General features: G+C 39.7%; 1 protein-coding gene across 2 annotated transcripts in view; it reads right to left on the bottom strand.

Annotated features, from left to right (window-relative positions):
• Positions 1-21,728, bottom strand: part of epha6 (eph receptor A6) — a 68,536-nt gene extending 46,808 nt beyond the window's left edge. Inside the window, exons 1-3 of one of the 2 annotated variants that reach the window (XM_049728081.2) lie at positions 21,160-21,728; positions 14,702-14,766; positions 5,885-6,548 (exon numbers count right to left, since the gene is read on the bottom strand). In XM_049728081.2, the coding sequence (XP_049584038.1) occupies positions 5,885-6,548; positions 14,702-14,766; positions 21,160-21,238 (808 nt within the window). In that variant the 5' untranslated portion in view covers positions 21,239-21,728. Of the gene's footprint in view, positions 1-5,884; positions 6,549-14,701; positions 14,767-17,761; positions 17,936-21,159 lie in introns of those variants that run through there. The other variant, XM_049728080.2, reaches the window with a different exon arrangement.
• Between the last annotated feature and the right edge of the window lie 796 nt (positions 21,729-22,524).

Here is a 22,524-nt window from a genome sequence, read left to right as displayed (position 1 = left end):
AATGTCGAGGTTTTGTTTTGCGGCAAAACTAGAGTGGCATTACTCCAAAGCCACCCGGCATGTTGCAGCATGTAAATATTTAATACAGGAGGACTGGCCAAATAAAAAAAAAAAAAAAAATGGATTCAATACAAGCTTGTGCCTGTGAAGTGCAAGATGCTGGATAATAAAGTGATGACTGAAATAAGCCGTGTGGAGTACAAATGATTAAGATTAAATAGACAATTCAATAGAATGTTAATAGTTATGGCAAGTAATTATTTAAATCATAATAATAAACATCATAAAATAATTATGATATTCGAATTTAAAATATTTGAAAGTATGATGTACAACAATATACTATACTTTCAATTCATGTGCAATAAAATGTTATGGTCTGACAATTTAAGAAAAAAAAGCTGAAAATAATAAAAGAGGGAGTAACCGAGTAGGGCCGTGTAATCAATGAAAGAGTGTCCTTAAAGGTCATAACGCCATTTGGTCGCAATGATAGGACCTTCCGAGACGCCGCTGCTAACCTCTGACTAATGAGGGCTGACCATAAATCATTCATCTCGACATGGCCGAGCAAACATGCTCAAGAACGTGTCAATTATTGGACACGAGTAAGTCTAGGCTATATCTGCCGGCTAAGCAAACTACCACAGAGACAAATCCCAGTCATCAATGATGCTGACCCCTAAATAACCCCTGTTTTTCTCCGCTTCCTTTTTAATCAGTGTAGCAGCTTTCTCAGCTCCCAAAGTGGGCTTTCATTTATGACAAGTCTTCTCCTCATTTCAGGCCTATGATATTCTATCTGGGCCACGAGGAGCTACACATATACTTTAATGACTAATTCAGTCCTTTGGCTGATGTTCTAAAATAGAACACACACACATACAAGCGCATGCGGCAGAGAAGATGGAAATCAGTTGCAGCATCTGACAGGACTATCCTTGAGGAGAGAAAAAAAAAGGCAAACATCAGAAGGTGTCACATGCTTTTGTTTCGAGAGTGAGAGAGTACGCCATGTCGAGACAGGCAGAAGCTGTATAAATGTATGTATGCAGGGTGCTGCTACGCTGGGGAATATTTTCCCACTGTCTTTGATCACTTTTCAGCTTTGAAGTAACTCTCAGTGAAGGCAGAAATAAGCCAAGCAGAAGTCACGGAAAGTTCACGCCGCAACTAGGGCTCGTAAAAAAAAAAAAAAAAAATCATCAATTTGCATAATTTATTCTTTAAACAATTAAAATGCAAAAAGATGAAGCGATCTCGAGGTGCCCAACAAACCCGCCTCCCTGCTTGACAAGCCCAATTAAATGCTCGTCACATTTGTTCTCAATTACAGCTTGAAGAGCGACAACACGAGAGCGCCTAATGCTTATCAAGTGACTGATTTAAAGATAGACGGGGCTGCTCGTGCACCACAAAGCTAAAATTAGGGAACTTTTTAAAGTCTCACCAGCCGTGTTATCCGGTCCGCAATCCCGTCTTGATGTAAGAATTTAATGTTTTATAATCCGTAGTTTTGATTGACACTGTCAGTAGTAATTAATTATAAAGTAATTGTAAGTAATTATAAATAATTACCATTATTAGTTAAAAATTAATCAACACATTATGTACCATTATTAGTTAAAAATTAATCAACACATTATGTATATTATTCTATCAAATTGTAAATCTCAGAAGTAATCACTTTGTATAGTAATATTCATTTTGATCTAACAGCCCTAATTAAAAAAAAAATGTGTCCCAAAACACTGTACAATTTTTACCTGACCTCTGTTTGAACCTGAAGCTTATTAGTACAAATTCCACATTCATCTTTTTTTTATTTTCTGCCTGTGGCACAAGCAGACATCATAGAAACGCCGGCAATTTGCATTCAAAAGAAACTGGATTGACGGTCGTTGCATCATATAGAATAAAAGAGTTGAAGGTATATAGCCGCACTTGAAAAACAGTTCAATGAAAACTTTTGTAAGACACTGCTGGATTTTATTCACGTTCCTTGTAGCAAACTCGAACGCTGCTTACAACAATAAATGTTATTTATGTGGCACGATGGCCGCTAGCTAATTTGCATATGCTTTTAAAGCAGAACAAAGGCAGAATACAGGACAGCTGCCCAGGAGAAGATATTTATTGTGCTGCTGCTTGTTTTTGTACATTGTTGACAAATTACGCAATACCAGAAATGCCAGTTTAATGCTTAGTTGTCATGAGTACATCAAGTTGAAAAACCATTTGACGCAATTTATGCATTTGAACACTGGGTGTGCTGTGAATTTTTTATTTTTTTTTATTGCTGCATTTGGTTTCAAAGCCTTTATGATGCAAACTTTGCACTTCTTTTCATTGAGCCAAATGTTAGGTAAAAAGACACTTTTCCACCGCTCCTCTCCAAAAAAAAAAAAAAAAGCATCTGGCTGGGATTTTAATTCAGCTGGCATTTTATGACCTCATTTGGCATGCATTCCTCTATTGCACTGTGACTCACGTTTCACTTTAGTCCCCATCTACTTGCATGATCCATGTACGGACTTTATAGCATCAATCCATCATCTGTATGCAGTAATGACCTGCAGCAAATAGGATTACTTCACTCAGACGCAAGTTTAAATTCATCGGAACACAAACATTGCATTTACCTACTGGCTAATCCCATATCATATTATCTTTTTTTTTTTTTTTTTACATATGTTTGAGGTTTGATTTTGATCTGAGGATACCGTATGCAATATGCATTACATTTTTCCTCCTTAGTATGATCCTAATCTGACCAGAGTCACATGGGAGGAAAATAATATGGAATAAATATAAAGTTGATTTTGGTGTCTCGAACCAAAGAGGGGAAAAAAAACTACAGTATATTTTTTGAATTGTGATTTTTGAGGCCAAATAACTTAAATACCTTCTAATAGGACGCAGCATCCCTTTTCAATAAAAACATATAATTAGTTGTTTTAACATTGGTGCCTTATTAAAAGTCTTGCCATTCTCATCATCTGAATACTTAACCACCAGCACGTAACACGTGGATGCCGTCTCCAACTACAGTTTGGCTGGCGACGCTTTTGTCCAACATGAACATGTAGAGCGGCTTAACGATGTTGGCTTTTAACGGCGCTACTCTCTCTCGTCTTCGGCAGATACGCTGCCAGCTATTTACACGGGCCATTACTGAAGCCGCATCACAGTACCCGGCCGGGTTGCTACGCCGAGCTGAATGACAGGTCGGGGGAACTACTGTACACACAATAAAAAGAGCTCTCAATTCCATTCTTTGTCATCAGCGCAGAAGCAAATGCTAATGCAGTCACTGCAGAGACAACAAACAAAAAGCCGTGTATTCAAATTCTGTCATACTGTATGATTTGCATTCATGAAAGTAGGAGGGTAATTTCTAAAGCGCCATCAAATGACTGGTAATTTACAAATGTGCCCATGTGTGATGACAAATATTCCCATTTAATAATGTTTGGAATGGAATGAATGGACAGACAGAGAACATTGTAAGTGGGAATGAAAGCGTCGGGATCAAGCAAATAAATGCAAAACTGAGTGTATTTCATGAAGAGGGTGGCTTGTCTGCTACCTGATAATACACAATCATCATCTCCTCTCGCTTCCTCGCTGCTAATTAAGTCTGAAGGGCCACGCTTGTTAAATTGAAGATGTTGCTTTGGAAAATGTCAGCGTGAGTGCCCCTGCAGTGTGACCTGTGAGTAAACATCTCCTCTGCCCCCTCCCACTCTTTGTTTCCCAGAATGCTTATGACAGTTTTTAAAGGTTTACGTTGATGAATTTTGAACTGTTTTTTTTTTCCTGTTCAATTTGATGAAGGTTGATGGACCTTTGCGTTACTCTTTACTTGAATGTGCGTGTGAATCACTCTTTTGCACACAGACTGGCACTGTATATCATGATACACTCATGTTATCTTATGATATATGAAGCTAATCCGTCAAAATACTGTATAATGTTTTCCCGATGTCGTAATGCTTGCATTAAAAATGTCATTAAAACGACAAAGCTAGTGGTGGCCTAAGATTTATGCATCATGGCATATAAAAAAATCTGTAACCTTGATTACAGCAGTCGAGATTAGCTGATAATGTGTAAACAACAATTCTCTGTCGTTTAGTTCAATACTATAAATTGACGAGCCTGTAATTTTGCCTTTTAACGATTGACATGAAAAGAACGAGGTAGCATAGTTTGCAACATAGCTTAAAAATATGGACATTGGTCCTGTCAGCCCTTCTTAAAAATGCAGCAATGAGCGTGGCTTTCCATTCAGTTGCTGAGCTTGTGGAAAAATGCCATCAGCTAACTGAGCTTCCCAAATGCGTCGCTCATTGACTGACAGGAGATGGATAGAAGCCATAGAACAGGGTATAGCAATTGAGGTATCTGCTTCGTATACCTATTCATGTTGCCATGACTCATAAAGTCAATATTTATTTCTGCAGATATGCATTTTAAAAATAAGTAGGTTATTTGATTGTTTAACTAAATATTGTGTTCATATAAAACGTCGAGTGATAAAAAGCAGATGGTGGCGATACACCACATTACATTATCGTCTGTAGAATCAACAACACGCTTGAAAACACAAATCAAACAAACGCCATCTGCTTTACTCTCAATAGAGTGCTCGGACTTAACATTTTCTGACATGCGGCTATTGTATACATGTGCAAATTTTCCACATCTAGTCCCGCTTTTAACCCTTGTCTGTATGTGTTGATTGCAATGATGCTTTATGAAAATCTAATCCAGTGCCTCGTGATTAATCCTGTAGAAGCACATCTGGTTAAATGCATTTTACAAATGAGCACAGAACATATTCCTATAGTGGCACTGGCTTGTAATTTGTTTTACATTTGGGCCAACAAATTGGATAGTCCATGATGGCATACAATGTAAACAATGGGCTATGCAATACAAAAGCCGGGGTACGAACAAATGAGTTCATTCGATATGATCCAAAAACAAATCAGGTCATTTATTTGACCGTGGTCCAGATCTGGACAAAGGTTTATGTCCTGAATACAACTCTAGTTATTTGTAATGACGTGCAACTACACCGCATCAAATGCGAGGTCATGAAAATAAAATTCTGGCATCTTTAACGCAAAACTCTCCATAGACCTTGATGAATGAGTCTCTTTTGTGCCATTGCATTGTGCCAGGGATAATCCAAAAATCATATCAGACAGCTGGCGTTCAAATTGCTACCAAGTCAGTGTGAGTAATTTGAAACACAAAAGTAGCCCCAGCGATAGCAGGTGGCATACCCGATCACGCCCACACGTGATTGCCCATTCAACCCGAGAGAAAACAAATAAACTGCAAATCCACAGTCGCTTTGCAGACAATATTTAAAAGTATAGTTATTCCAAAGACATACAGACAGAGAAAACTAGATAGAACGAGCGATAGATGCAGAAAAGATCTTCGTCGCATACAACCCTGCACAGAGCCAAAATGACTTTAGCGCTCATCTTAATCTCTAGAGGCTGAGCAGCAAGCAATAAGAGGGAGGCAGAAAAAAAATTAAAGGAGGCCATTATGAAGCTGCAGAAGCCGACGAGTGCTTACACAAAAAAACACAAATCTGGAGGATCGTTTACCCTATAGAGTACATTTATACAAATCCATCCAATACAATGACCGTGATAGCTTAGCTACTCTGGTTGTATCGTTGAGCCACACCTTTCATCTAAATTGGCGATTCCCCAAAGAATTAATTGTCTGACCAGTTTATATTATACATCCATTCATTCGTATTCCATATTTTATCGTCCTTAATTCATTTGAATACTGTGAGTTGTGTTGAGTAGCAATGCATGTTTTTTTTTTTTTATGACAAGAAGGTTTAACTCACCAATGCAGGTTCCATCGACCTCCTCATAGCCAACACTGCAGACACATCTTCCCAGGGGCACCAACCAGTCGCCATCAGCTCCGCAGAAGAGCTTGGGTGTGTCCCTTTCTTCCGCATGGTCAATACATGCCCCCCTCACCTCCACCAATGAAGATGAGTCCACACGAGGCACCGTGTCTGGAAACGAGGCCAGGTTTCTCAGTGTGAACGGGCATTTCTTGTAGTAGACTCTCACGGAGACTAAAGCAATGCAGGCCCCGATGTCCTGGAATGCCAGATAGAAGCCACTCTTGGTCATGGGTCCCACCTCACGAACCTCAGTGTTGAGCTTCAGAATGCGGTCTCCGAGATCCATCTGGGTGAAGCTCTCGTCCGCGGCGATGGTGTCTATCTTGGTGTACTGAGCCGGTTTGAATTTTACCACGTGTGCCTCGTCAGTCTCATAATAGAAGAGGTTGAAGGTCTCCTTGCACGTGCCAGACACCCAAGGGATGGAGTTGCAGTCACGCAAGGTGAAGCGAAGCTCCACATAGATTTTTTGGGCCGCTTGTCGAGAGATCCAATTGGATCGAAGCCAGTTGTTCTGGTTGGGCTCCATCACGTTGCACACTTGAAAGGTATGAATGGGACGGTTGTGCTCGTCCATCTCCGTGATGGCATCCCACTGTGGGGAAAATATGAGTTATGCAATTGAAAACAGATAGAGGAGCAATGTCACATTATATAACACAACAAGCAGCTGATCCTTTAGCTCACTTGTGCAATAATTCATACGTTTTCACTTGGTGTCTTTTTTTTTTTCCAAATAAATGCAGGTCCTTGGCATAGTAATAACAGCTATGCTAAGTGTGGAAATAAAAATGGTGTTCTCCAGCGGTTGCTGAAGGACAACTGAGCAAGCCTCCACCCTCCCACCCCTGAAACCAAAAAGCAATGTAGCAATGTCAGACAGGGCCCTTAGCGACTCTCCCTTAGAATAGTTTATTATAGCGCATCACGGCTATGTCAGAGGGGGATTGAGGATATCATTGGCTATTTTATGAAACTCAAGTCATTCTTCTTATTAAACTGCAGTCTTGAATAAAAAAGTAATTTGTTCGAAAGTATGGTTTTCTGCCCTCTTTACCCTTTTTCATCTGGTGGCTACTTCACATAAATGTTCTCCTAAGAGGCCTTACCAAATAGGCATGTCCTTAAAAGCTTTAGAACATGTATCCTTACAAAAATATATTACCTTGGATTTTTAAAGTCATTGCAAATTGTGGCTTATTATTATCATTGTTAAATGGCTTCGGTTGGGAAAAAAAGCAGTATCTAACAATAGTTGAATTATAGAAATATAATTGCAGGCGTATTTTTTTCTTTTCTAATCCATTACTTTCTCTTGTCTACATCATCCCTCCTTTCCCATAAGTCATGTGTCGACCTGAAGCTTTCTTCACTCAGTCTTTGTCTTTGCCATACACTGATGCGCTTGTGTGTGCGTGTTACTGTCACTGCGATTGAGATATTTTTATTCACAGCTAGTCTCCCTCTGTGATGGATGAAAAACTTTCACCTTTAGAACACATACCCATTGAAACGCCCACTCACACATACTGGTAGATATAAAGCAGATGGATGAACAAAGAGCGTGCACTCATTGGGGAACTTCATGTCAGCTCTGTGACTCAATTGGCAGCATTGGCACAGAGAGGCCCAAAGTAAAATTTTCATCACGGGGGTCCCAAGACCTTGTTGACACTCACATGTTGAAATAGGATTGATGACCTGATCTGGTTATACCCGCCTCTCAATCACAAATACCCTGCAAATCAATAAAAACTTAACGATGCTATGAAACAAACATCCGCAATGGCAATAAAATGATTATCTCTGTCATTATATAAATGTGATGATGATATGGCATTTAGGGATAGCGCTTATCAATTCATCACTTTCTCTTTAGAACACCCACACGTACACACAAGCGCCCACCCGCACACACAAGCAGCGTCCCGCTACCTATTACCAGTACACCCCTAAATCAATAATGGCAAGTGAACAGCGGCGAGCAAATGAAATCCAAAAGACCCTGCACTCCTCTCATTCCAACATCCATCACGGTAAATGGCTAGCCAGCAGGGTGGAGCCACAGCAGCCATCAGTCATCGCCACGGTGATCTCAAGAGTGTTCTCGCAAACGTGACACCTGGTTGGTCAAGGCCTCAGCTATCCTCCAAAGGGCACTGAAGATGGAGTTCGGCCCATATGACCCTTTAAGAGCTGCTGAGATTGAACTTATATTTGAAGATGATATTTCTTCGGAGGGGTGTTTTTGGCACCTAGAGTATTCCACATGAATATAATCAACGGAAATTATTTCCAAAGTATTATTTGCAATTTTTTCAAATATTAGGCCTCGTAGGAGATATCAGACATGCAATAAATCCTCACATTTTATGTGACCCATTTTTCATTTTAGTGATTGGAATCCACTCTGCCTTGTGTTTATCTCAATGTAGTCAAGATTGTTGGTCTGATACCAACCGAATGTTTTCTCAGTTTCTATGTCAATAAATATAAAATACAACAACAAAGCAGTTCAAAACAAGAGCAACACAAACAACTCAGGTGAAATAGCCAACGGTGCTCAGATATGAGACGAAAAGAAAAAACAAAGTACTGTAGATGTCTTAAGGGCGCCGACTTCTTTATCCATTTTTGGGGGCGCATTTCTTTGTCTGTCCTTTTATGTTTTGGCTCGTTCCTGCCAACGGCCTTCCAGTGTATGACTCTTGAGTAAAGACTTATTTGAACCGTGTCCCGCGGGTGTCTCTTTGTCGAAGTCTCGGTTTCATGCGGAGACAACAGAGACAAGAAAAGAAAGCACAAGTCTGGCCGCTGCGGACTGCGTCGCCAGCCGAGGGCAATGAGCAAGACCACCTATCAAGATGATATTGATTCCCACAAAGCAAAACTATACCGCTCAATATTAATTGGCCTTGTGTGTTACTATTATTGAATTCATTTCAATCTTCCAGGAAAGCTCACCACTGGTTAATTCTAATTCTTGTCACCGCTTTTGATCTCATTTGCCTAAACGGTGATGAGTCCTTCATCTCCACTCCAACTGAGCGACTCGTCATCCGTGGGTACAGACAAGAGAGCTTTTTGCTCGGCCCACTGCCCGCCCACCAGCAACTTTGACGAAATATGCGTGGGAAAACAGGAAGGAAGAGCTCGTTGTTTTACATATCTATTTTCGCCAGAGATGCAGAGGCAAGCGTGTCGATGCGTGCTCAGCATCCACTGACTGATACGAGATCAAAGACGTGGATGCACACAGTGGTGCAACACACACACACACACACACACACATATATACACTTTTTGAACGAGTGCAGTTTAGATAAGACTAAGCCTCCTAGGTAGACGAAAGCATGCAGCACAAATACACACAGTCAGACAGACAGAACATTAATTAAAAGTTGAATTATCCTTTTTTTATATTCCAAACAAAAAGGGATCCATGTATCTTATTAAAAGGTTCCTTGGGGCTTTTTGTGAATGTTAATGGCGTTGGCATTTAAAAAAAAAAAAGAAAATAAGAAAAACTGATAGGAGACTACTTGCCGTAGCGACTCTACCCTGCAGCAGACCTTTAAAAAGCGTTTATGTACAGTAGATCTTCAAATCAGCACTTGGAAGTCTCAAATGTAGTCAAACACTGGAGTCAATGATAAAGACAACTTGGGCTTCCTAAAGTGTTGAAAAGGTCACTGCTTTCTCATTCTCTCGTTTCCTCTACAACCTTAATCATTTCAATTTAATTGGACACAAAATTATATGAAGTGTTCTGCTGATTGCGCAACGCACTTTCTAAAATAATACAATAAAATGACCTTCAGAAGAAAAATGAACATACTAGCCCAAATTCACTGTCACCATTTTTGCACTCAAATATTTTTTTATTTTACCTTTTGGCTCAACATTCTATCGTTAAAGATACATAGCGGAGTGTGTATCCTTTCTTAAGGGTCAGCTCATTACGGACGATATCTTTGAATGTGCACCTGACTACAGCATTTCTCTGAAAGGAAAACACAAACAAATCCACAGCGTACTGCTTTTGTGTTTTTACCACCCGCCACTCACCGCTGAGAAGAGGCTGTCAGACAGAAGGCGAGCGATGGAATGAAAACCAAAAAAAATATGTGGTTGTGACAGACAAACAGGACAGAGTCAAAGATAAACAGGCACCGAAAAAAAAAATCTAAGACTGCAAGGCTGTTCGTGTGTGAAAAGCCCAAGTGTTGCTTGCAGGAAATGATTACACAAGAAAAAAGAAACACCTTTAGAGGTTGATATAATTGTAAAAAAGCTGTGAAGCTCTAAGAAAGGACTACTTAAAGTAACAATAGCCCACTTGGAATTTACTGTTGGGGGGAAGGTAAAAAAAATCCATATTGAAGAACATATACGCCCAAAATTTCAAACATAGGACTGTTAAAAAATATGAAGCAATTTTATATATATATATATATATATATATATATATATATATATATATTTTTTTTTGCAGAACAGTCAGGCAGAAGACTAAGCCCTTGCTTCTTCCAAGCTGCTTTGGAAATAACTGTCCCGTTGGTGCTTCAGTAAGTGTTTCAAACCAAGTTGATAGATTTTACAAGCGCACACTGTCTTTAAAGCACGCTCAAGTGGATGGAGGGGATTTATTAAATCAAATACATCTGGTTCTAGGGATTCAAATAGCAATAAAAGCATAACGTTGATATTATCCCAGTGTGAGAAAATTCGCATTGGGAATTAAACCTTCCTCAAGGATTTTTCAGTGAGTCTGAGTTAACAGAGATTGACACTATTAACACCTAATGTTGACTTTGAGCCTAATGGCAAAACATTTCATAATAATTGGTCAGATCAATTTGCAGAGCTGATTAAATAATCTTCTTCTGGTCCCTAAATCAGTGATGTATCAGTCAGTGGTTCATATCAGCCTGTCTGTCTTTCTGTCCAAAGCCACCTGACTCCAGCGTGCATTGCCTAAACTAGCTTGACTGGAAATGAGTGCAGACAATATGGGATTGTCTGGTCTGTTGGATCAATTAGGCCAGAGAGAGCACAAGACACATAGCCAGAGAGAGCAAGCGGTGAAGCGCAGCTTTCAGCATCTTCTGACTATATAATATGTTAAGTGCATTTTAGAAAGCTAGCCAGACTAATCGTTCGACCCCAGTGAAATCGTATCCCTCTAACAGGAACTAGGCTCTGACCCCAAATACCCAAGGCCACTTTCTGGTGTCGGGCGGGATCCAAAAGAAGTTAGATCAGAGAGCCGAGAAGGAACAAGATGTTTCTCTTTCCCATCACTACACATTAAATAAGTAGATGGAGGGCATAATGCAAACGTGGCAGTCCTCTGCGAGCAGCTTCACATTGATTGGAAAAAGGAATCCATCTTCCTATGACCTATATATATATATATACATATATATATACACATATATATATATATATATATATATATATATATATATATACATATATATATATATAAAAAAAAAAAAAACCAAAAAATATATATATATATATATATATATATATATATATATATATATATATATATATATATATATATATATATATATATATATATATATATCTTCCTATGACCTATATATATATATATATATATATATATATATATATATATATATATATATATATATATATATATATATATATATTGGTAGTGATGGCAGATTAGCAGAATAATAGTGACTGCACATGATAATGTATTTTTCACATGTCCACAAGCTTGCTTTTTATTGATCACATTGATCAGCGGGTATAAAATGTCAACATTGCATCGATCCATCTTGCTTTGCAGTATTTCCATTTTTCCTCTCCCATTTGAAAATGTCAGGCTGCATTTTTATCAAACTCCTCAGTGGTGATGGCCTGACATGTGTGCGTTAAAACAACACAACAGGTGAAGATTGAGCATTTTGTCCTCTTAAGAAATCAAAATACAATAAAAGTCACGGCGTGCCAGTCTCTTCCTTTGGTTTTCTCTCGGACCACAAAGAGTGAGACAAATGGATGTGTCAGAGCTTGATGGAGCGCTGTGATTGCTCTGCTAGGTGCAAGGCTATTATCCGACAATATAGGCAGCGGCAAAGACAAATCCTGTTTGAATCAACCACACTTAATCTGTGAAACATGACAAGATGTTTTAGACAGCAAAGATAGCAACTGAAAGAAGACTGTGACTTCACAGAGAATTAAAAAATTAGAAACTATTCAGAGCTTGATTTTTTTTTTTGTGGGGCACCTCCATTGTACTGCTTGCATGGTGAGGGTTAGCCCCAAAAAGCTGTCAGTGTACGTTCTGCTGTCAGCAAGATGGCGAATGGGAGCACATTAGCCATCGGCCCCGGCGTGTCCCTGAAAAGGAACAAGCCAATTAAGGAATCCCCCGCTACTGCTTAAGCCCAGTTATGGCAGAGGTCACTGGGATGAGCGCTGCTATGCTAAATCATCCTACCTTTTTCAAAGCCTCCATTGGGGGAAGCTGAGTATTTCCAGATTATTCCTCTTTTCTTTCCTACGACTGCCCATCAAGCAATATGCGGTTGAAAAAATACGTCAGTCTCCTTCAAAGAAATACACTCTCACTCGGTAATCCGATCAGGTGTGCGAAAAGCGCTTTGAGATAAACATTGCGATAAAAAGTCGTTCTTGAGAAACCGCCTTTGGAGAAATAATATGACCTACTGTTTACCCTGAACTGGCCTTGTTGAACTTTTTTTTTTCAGGACCACTTTTCTGCCTTGCCCCCAAATTCTCACAATTCACCCACCAAGCACATGGGGACAAACAAACTCATGCATATTTTAGCAAAGCGTTTGCCCATTTGTACCGGGACTTATTATGCACACACCAGATCAGACCGTCACCTCACTCAGTTCTTCTTTGATTCACCTCGAGCTTTTTCACTACTCATCATAGCTCTGACTATACCGAGAAAGCCCGCAATTTGAGTCATATGCCTTACCTTCCTAAAAAATATTATTACCTTTCATACTTCCACTGATAAACATGCCAACAGGGCTTTGCTTGTGGTTTTTACCTGACACTGAATTAAAATAGGATGGTATCAGCAAAAAATAACCACACAGAATGTTAAATTGCAAGTCAAAAAATCCCTGGAAGTTTGTAAACATTTGCTACAGAGCTCTGGAGATAGCTATGAACCTACGGGGCAATACACTGATACGAGAAAGGACTGAGGACATGCAATCAATCGATTGTTGATACATTTGAAATGGCGAGCCGCAGTTTATGTGTCAAGCTACTACCGCGACACGCCCGGCAGGCAGCTACAAGGTGGCTTACTCAACTGGCCTGATACCAGGCTGTGTGTAATATGCTGGGGATTGACTTCCTCTTGCCAGGTCCCAGGAAGAGAAGAGGATTTAAACTATTTTACCTCCCAAGATCTTCACACCTTCCCTCAGGCCTTCTCACCTTGATGCCTTAAATATTAATGCTAAATCCGTGGATAGTGGATGAGTGAGGAGGGGAGAGGGCTGACAGCTTAATCATGGAGGCGGTGGCCTCCCCTTGCCTTTTCCTCAATACTCTGTCTGGCTGTCACCACCACCTACATGATGTAATCACCCCCATAACCCTGATATGGGTTGCTGCGGACCTTGCATGGAGAGAGAAGAGCACACAGAGGAAAAGGGGGACCTCGGGGATTTTGCTGAAGAGGATCATTTAAGTCGATATACTCAGAGTAAGAGAGTCTCGGGTCTTAGGGATGTGGGAGAAGTGCCTGCAAGTGTGTCGTATATAGTATCAGTATATAAAGACATCGTGCAGGAATAAGCAACTGCAAGAACTGCTCACATCACTCTGACAACTTTACCTAATCTGCAAGTGAAGCACTTCTTTTAGTTTCTTAAAAATATGCTTCCACCATGTAGACCACAAGCCTCACCGGTAGTCAAGAAAATGAGAGCTGCTGCTACGATTGACTGGCAATCACTGCAACTGTGTTCACTCCCACAACGACGCAAATACCCCTTTCTAACTTGCACTAGATTAAAAATAGAATTTATCATGGAAAAATTAACGTTCTATATTGTTGAATGGATGTAGTATAATTTCCACATCACTGTCATTTTTAGTTTGATAAAGAAGATAGCATGACATGTTCATATTTTCAGTCAGGTAGAATTCTCTGCTGTGCTTGAGCCACCTTGTCTGAGCAAAAATGGAAATATCATTTTTGAGTCATAAATATAGCGTTAGGCACAGAGCATGCAATCATTTTTCTCTTGTATTGAAGCACTGGCAAGCAAAGGTGAAATGAGTTCCAACTGCACAGTGAAATTTTATTCACTCAGCATTGCTACGCTCTCCTGTAGATACTGTATGTTTTTATACTTATTATAGCTGCTACTGGACATTTGGACACACAATGTCCATCTAATTTGCTTGCCACAGAATCACATTTAAGTGAGCGAAATATTTGTGAGGCTTGGCTGTGACGTGAACGGAAAAGAATTGACAAGGAAAGATTGAACCACATTAAGAAAAGCCTCCTAAGAGATGTTATCTCATTATTTGTTTCCAAGTTACCTTATTTCCCTTGAGGCCAGAGAGGCGTCTGACCCAAAACAAAGACTTACACATCACTATAATCGATCTGGTCGACGCAAGAAAGAACACCCCCCCTCCCACCCGAAAAAAAAAAAAGTACAGAGTAAATACAGAAACTGTAATAGTTGGCCGCAGAGTGCTTACCCCATTTATAGGATATGTCTTCCATCCAAGCTCTCCAAGCACAGACGTTGTATCCAGCAGCACAACTGAAATGAAAAAGAGAGAGGAAATCCACCCATTATCCATCTGTCAGCGCACAAAAGTTCCATTTTCACACTGGAAATTGAAATATCAGTCATAAACATGTTCATTTGGGCATTTTATCATAACAGGAATGAGTTTTCTTGGATGAATATTTATCAGTATGGCAACACAAACACTAGGAACAACAAGGCTGCCACTTGCCACACAATTTTGCGACTGATAGATTGCCCTCAAATTGCTGTCAACAGACCATTCCCTTGCCTGCCATCCACAGTTTTTAGTCATTTTCAGCCACAATATCTGCTTCCTTTGCTGTACGACCGAGATATAAAAACACAAATGCAGAACGAGTATTTGAAGAAATACATTGTTCCTAGATTTAAAAATGCATTGTGCATAAAAGTTAAAGGACATTAGTACCATAATAAAAGTTTGAAAAAAATGTCAGTGAGCTAACTGAAATTTTATATATGAAAAGAACTATAGTGGTATCGGTGCTTGGTATCAGACTACTCGTATCACTGGAAAAATTATGAAAATTCGATCCTCCCTAGTTTTATCAAGCAATTGATTGAGATTAAGAAATAGCAGAGATGGTACTGCACACTCGACTTGAAGTGGCATGAACCGCATAACAAATTTCTCTGCTCGGAGTAATCAAAGTAGAATCTGATGATAAGCAACAAACCGCTTAGTTCCTAAATCTGTCTTTGAGCGACCGTCGGCTGACAATTTTACACAGTGCATCGCACACAAACACACAAGCCTTGCACACTTCTAGCAAATCAAAGCATGATCAGTGTTTCATAACAACGTCCGTGTAGAGCTGTGAAACTGGCCTTTAGGGCTGCGGATGGGCGGGGGGTTGTAATACAGGCTGATTAGATACAATTTTTTCTAAGTAACCATATTTCCTGTATAAATCACCAGTCATATAATCATTACATAGCTACAGAATTGCAACTGACAGCGCTTCAAGTAACGGCTCAGCGCTGTATACATCATTATCAATTACAAACTGGGTAAAAAGGAAGTGACATTTACATCTCTGCGGAGGTTCTCTGACAAGACGGAGGCAAGGGTAGAAGAAAATGGGACATTTTTTGGCATCAGCCAATCCAGTTCTGAAGGAGCTTCTATGATATAGTGGCGGTGCAACTGCATCATGGGATTTGTTTGGCACATGGTCATTGCTCACCTTCTTGAAAGATGATCTGGCGAACACACACACACACACACACATTGTGTCTCATCATGCTTTTACTTTAGAAGGCCATAATAACCATCTTGTATGAGTTTCTAAGGTTGAAAATTGTTCACTCTCGTTTTTGTGGCCAATTTGTCGTGTCGCCGACTGTCATGCAGCCCGCATCTCTCAATTTGACAAACAACACAGAAAATAGACTCGTCTTTTTTGTCTGCCTTGCAATGTTCTGTTTTGTTTATTTATTTAAACTTGGGTTTTCAGTTTTTGTGTTGTTGTGACATGAATAGCAAGCACTCGGCTTTTAATTTGTCCTATAAATGTTTAATTTGAAAACATGTGTTCTCTCAGAATATAATAGAATCGTTATAGCATCGAGACTAGCAGGCGAGGCTTTATTGTTGAATTTGTTTTACTTTGGTCCCCGCTGTTCTTTGAGCCCGGTTTAATATTTGCTTCACGGTGGCTGGATTTTTCTCTGTTTTCCTATGCCTGTGAATGTCACGTCAGAGCCACTGCCAGGTTGAACAGACGAGCTGGCAAAAGCCACTGGTTTAATTGGGCATCATTAGGCCACTTTGTGCTGCTTACCTGCCCAGTACCTTCCCTGGGGGAGGGCCTGATTACTGAGGGTTGGCTCACATGCTACGATGAGCGCCTTCGATTTCATTGAATTGATAAAAATTGAGGGAAGCGACGATTTATGATATGTTTATTTCACTGAAAACTTAGTGTTGAAAATGGGCAAAATATTAATTATTTTGAGTCTAAATCTGTTCTGTGAGTGCAGATTCATATTTTGCCTTGTATTTCATGCTTCCACTCTTGCAGTATGACTACAAGAGGGTGCACTAGATTTGCCTCGATATACAATACATATCTATCAATCCCTTGCCCTACCCTCCAAAGAGTTAGCTTTCAGGAGGGCACCCACAGACTCTGCCTGAAGCAGGCGGTCCGCCGGGACTTCAGCTGGTTTGATATAAATAGAACATGAGCCGGCCAACTCACAAATAAATGGAGCTCTAGCGGAATGATGACATCTCCTGTCTGTCCTAGAGCCCTGGCACGCCTTACAAACACCCTGAAATAGCAACATATCCGTCGGCAGTCTTGTACAGCTCTTATTTCATGTAAATTTGCATTCTCCCAAAAAACTGTCATGCTGGCTGCGGGTCAGTTCCTTCGGCAGTACATTTAGCACATCAACCAACATGTAATAGTGATATTTTCTGGAAGAAAGTACATCTGTCCTAAATGGAAATAAATGACAAACTTACACGACTTAACAGCTTCTAAGCCTCAAATGAACTTTTACAGAGTTGCTTTAATCTTCGCTCAAGTCCTCAAACCCAAACCTGCAGACGAGGCACTTACTCAAAACGTTTGACATGATGCAGGAGGAGGCTACCACCCCTAGAGAATAGCCATGTTTCTTTCCATTGATCATCAAAAGGAATGTGAGGTTATTCGCCAACGGAAAAAAAACGTTTGAATGAAAGGAACTTGTTTTGGCTTCCTCCTCTAGGGGATGGAAGATGGTACATTTTTTAAATTTAATACAAAAAAATAAATAAAATTTCACAAATACACAATCAAATTGGATGGACACCAATTTGAACAAGCAAGTGGTTCATTTCCACCACAAATTAATCCTAAACACATTAAATGAATGAACCATTACATGAATGAGGTTAAATTTTGATGTCCTGATTCCACTCATTATTTTTTGACAGACATGTTACAAGACTGCAAAAAAAAAAAAAAAAAAGCTGTCACACAGCTCAACTCACCAATGCACATGGACATGATAACTAACGGCAGAAACAATGATCCAACAAAGACAGAAACGAAGCAATGAGCTCAACGCAAACAAATTGACAAGAACAAGGAACACTTGGACATGACAAAGTGGTTGAGGAAGCTGATTGGTAGATGAGCACAGGTAGAAAAAAAACAAAAAACAAAAAGGACAACCCATGAACCACAAGACAGAAAACTCCAAATACAAAGTCCAAATACAAATCAAAATCAGTCATGATAGTTAGAAAATTAAGATTACTTAAATCCTCTCTGAAAGAAAACTAAAATTTTTTTTTTTTTTTTAAAGCTCACCGTGGTACTTGGGAAGTGTGGTCTTTAGGTATTTGCTTTGATCACTGCTGTGTTTATATATATACACATTAAAAAAAAAAAACTTGCACCACACATAGCACAATGTTGGAAATTTAATCACTTAACACCACATGACACTGTTTCCTGTCTGCCGTGGCGCAAATGAAGCAGCTACGTTAATGAAGCAGCGACGTTCATAGCCTTCCGTCAGTAAACTCACAAGAAACGCAAAGTGAAGCGTCGTGTCACCGTAGACATGGTGTGCATGGGCCATGACATTCAATAATATTTAATATAAGCTAAAGCAGGGATCACCAAGATCATCATAAGGTTATCCTGCCACGTAAGGTTTGATCCTTTTCTAAAAATAGCTCATCAGTGAGTGGAAAATGTTATTTTCCAGATGATATGACGATTTTAAAAAGTAAACACTAGAAGAATTCTATAGAAATGAAGTGTTGTAAAATGTAGTTTTAAGTTGTAATACCACTAGTTACCACAAGATGGCAGACATGGGTTACACTGGGTCTTATTATACAAAGATAAATATCAGAGGTTGTTAGAAATAAATTCAGAGGTGTCAAACTAGAAGCAGTAACCAAGAAGAATCTCAAAAAAGTGTTGCATTACTAATATAATATTTTGAATATATTTTAAAATTAAATTTAAAACGCGATGTTTTGGTCAAAAGATATACAGTACTTAGAATTGATCTTGAAAATAAACGCAAGGTCATTCTCCCTGCATTAAGAATTCAAACACTCACATGCGCTCTCATTGCATGCAAGTCAACGTTCTGATGCCTTTGATTGGCGAATTGATTTTTCCTTACAAAGTAGCTACCTCAGAATGGAATCAAAGGTTTTGAACTTGATCTAAATAGATATGGCAGCACTACAATGAAAAAACCTTCAATAATTAAAAACGTGCTTTGTATTTTATTGCACTGTATTCATACCCTCTTGAAATTACTTAGTGTATTGCTCGCATGATTTTGTGGCTGCCTTCAGACTTTCTCACCGAGCTTCTTAGATCTTCCCCATGACTCACACGTTAGCCAAGGATGGATTACATCCTTCATTTGTAATTCCTGAAACTCTGCCTCGCGAAGAACAATCACATTCTCAGCAATGTCAGAAATAAGCAACAAAGTCCTCATCTTCAGATAACCATTGCACCGTCCCTAAAAGGCTCTCACGGAATCAAGTTAGTGAATTGGATTCTTGAATTTTCATTATTGAAGAAATTGTTGCTGTCGTCTTTAGGGGGCAGAAAAAAAAATGGAGACAAATTAATGATGTCTACGCTGTTCAAACCTACAGATGGCATTGCTATTTTTTTTTTTCATTGCAATCTCAACAGCCAGAAAAGGGTCCCATTTTTTTTTTTTCTCTTTGAAATCTTAGGCCTCTGGAGTTCTTCGTGCCTGATTTCAAAAGCATCAATTTATTCGTGCGTACCCTGAGTAGAATCATGTTAGATTCTGTTTCCCTTCAGCGTATAAGCACACAAAATATCACTATAGCCAATGAAAGGAAAGCATGATTTAAGGAAATATTCTTTTCATGATCCTGCCAATTTTTAAAACATTGTGTTCAATTAAACAGGCCTAGATTTCACTCAATTTGTGGTCTAAATAAAGATAAGAGCCTAATTATTTCTTTTTGGTGGTGGTGTACCATGAAATCTTTTGAATGTAAAATGAGTGCTTTGGCGCAGTAACGATTGAGGAAAACAATGCTTCATCTGATGTCATGCCGACTAATTAAGACTGAATCAACAGTGCTGACAGTGCAGACAAGCAGTGCACTTGTCACTTTTGCCTCAAGATGCAATTAATCAACATTAATTTCCACGTAATCAGCAAAATTAATAACAAAGATGCAAAGTCACAGACCAACAAATGTAGCCAATGAAAACACACCTTCTTAGTAGAGATATGAAGGAATTGTTTTCAAGCAACCACTTGACTATAGTGAGCACAATCGCACACTTCAACTTAAATTGGGCAAAGTAATAACAAAATCGATACCAGGACAGATTTCCACCTGAGTTCATAATGAAACTTTTAACAAATCTTCCCACTGAGCCGCACCACTCGGTGGAAGACGACGGCAATTGTGCCAGGAGACCTCAACGCATGCGGTCAATACAAAAGGGTGAAAGACAGAATCCAATCTTTCAGTCTGTGCAGAGATCTAAAACAAACCATCTTATTTTATTGAAGCTAGATAAAGTAGTGGGATCCCTAAAAGGACAATACATAATAGTTTCCTGTCAATACTTTCGCACACGTAAACGACAATAGAGATGCACAGAGGAAAGTGTGGGAGTATGAACACAATCACAAACACACATTCTAATTTACACCATCCGCCTGCTACCATAAACACTTGGAAGCATCATGTGACCCATCAAAGTGCACAGAACAATTTTACCTGTTGGTAGCTCTCAACCACTGACTGTATGGAGTATTTTTACCCACCCACCATAAAATAGATTTGTAAGACGACTCACATTCTCTCACTCACTTATCATTCAGTCTATGCTTGTCCTGTTGTGTGTATGCGTGTACAGAAGCGTAATTAAATCAAGCTGTCAACACCGAGCTTACATTTGATCATCTTGTATTATCACCTACATGGAGATTATTTCCTTGCTTTTCATTTGTCATTATGCCGTCAGATTTTTGGATATGTGCGTGGCTACCAATAAATCATGGAAGTTTGGAATATTTTGCAGGTAGTCATGTACTTGATGGCGCTCTGCAAAACTACAGGACATTTCTGTTACATGACATCTCAGTATTTGAATGTGGACTGTCAGCTTATCGCTTTTATAAAACAAGTTGTTATTTATGTAAAGTTTTAATGACAATATTTAATACAAGTACTGATGGATGTTTAGGTAAAAATATTTAATTTAATCTTTTTTTTTTACATATAAAAACAACAACACCGTTTTCTATGCATTTCCAAGCAGACAGTACAAAAGTTAGATCATTTTTTTAAACATGCATGTACCGCGGGTGTCTCCAATAAATATGTCACAAACTGCATGTGTAAAAGTGTCTCACCTTGGTTGCAATGGCCACGGCGAGTGAGGACAATTCCAAGAAAAAGTGCAACGGGGACAAATCTTGGTCCAACACTCATATCTGCTGCAACATCGGCCACCGGCTGCAGCGGAGCCGAGAGCGAGCGTGGCCGGTGAGAAAAAGCGCGGCAGGGTCGTCCAAAATGCACCACTGGCTCTGCTCCTGAATTACATTTGGTCCTGTTTGTTGCTCATCATGAGATCCATCCCTTCGCCCTGTAGCAGCAGAAAAAGGTGCCAAGGGGGAAGTTGGGGAGAAAAAAAAAAAATCAATTATCAGTCAAGAACCACTAAGCTGATAGAAACTTCGCACATTCCCCGTCAGCTCTTAAGTTACTGCATCACTTCAAGCATTGCGCAATTTTTTTTTTTTTTTTTTGGACTGAGGCTACATCGCGCGCGCGGTGGTGGTGTCCCTATCGTATTTCGTTGTGCCTCCGGTCCGAACCGCTGCAGTAGCAGCAGCAGCGGCAGCAAGCGAGGTTCTGAAAGGATGACGATGAGGAGCTCAGGAGGAGGAGATGAAGCGCGCGGCGACGTGTGCGCGTCTGTACAGGAGGCTCGGCACTAGAGGGGGTTCGCTGACAAGGCAATGTGTGTGTGTGCGTGTGCGTCAGGAGCCCATTAAGGGACACATTTATGTCATGGGCTTCCATAAGTAGCATCATATAATGTGGCCGAATAACTAAGTTAATTCTAATCGCATACGGAATCATGAATAACCAAGGTGATGGGTGAGGTAGTGGTTTGCACATCTGGCTCACATTTCTGATGTTGGGGTTTCGAAACCCCTCTCAGGCCGGTGTGGTGTGTAAAACCCCTTTTTTTGATTCTCATTTTAATTGAATTTCACAAATATGAATATTTCTAATATAGTCAGTCTCAAGTTATACCTACCTAACTTTAAATAGACAAAATGTATTTTTAGAGTAATTTTTTCCCCTTAGAAGCATGTGAATAATTTCATACAGTTTGATATATTGTGCCCAATTACAGCGATGCAGATCGCATCAGAATTTATAAATTCTGTCTCCGAACAACGATCCCTATCCAAATGTAGTGCATCAGTGAACTGCTTCGACTGCCAAGCCAGCAATGTCAGCCAAGATCGAAGGTCTTCCCCTCATCTTCATGGACGGCTCATGAGTGAATAAGCAAACCGTCCGCTGTCTCACCGGGTTAAACAAAGCTATGCTGGCTGCTGCGATGATACCCAGTCAATCAGGCCGTATAGGAACAGGTCGCTGTCAGCACGGTGAAAGTAAATACATCAACATCACAATCCATCTCCCGTGCTTAGCTGCCAGCCAATGATTGCAAGTTGACAGGATCTATGCAACACGTG

This window comes from Syngnathus scovelli, chromosome 8 (assembly GCF_024217435.2).
Source record: "Syngnathus scovelli strain Florida chromosome 8, RoL_Ssco_1.2, whole genome shotgun sequence".
Taxonomy (NCBI): domain Eukaryota; kingdom Metazoa; phylum Chordata; class Actinopteri; order Syngnathiformes; family Syngnathidae; genus Syngnathus; species Syngnathus scovelli.
The sequence above is the reverse complement of the archived record's forward strand: the minus strand, read 5'-3'. Positions and strand labels throughout refer to the sequence as shown.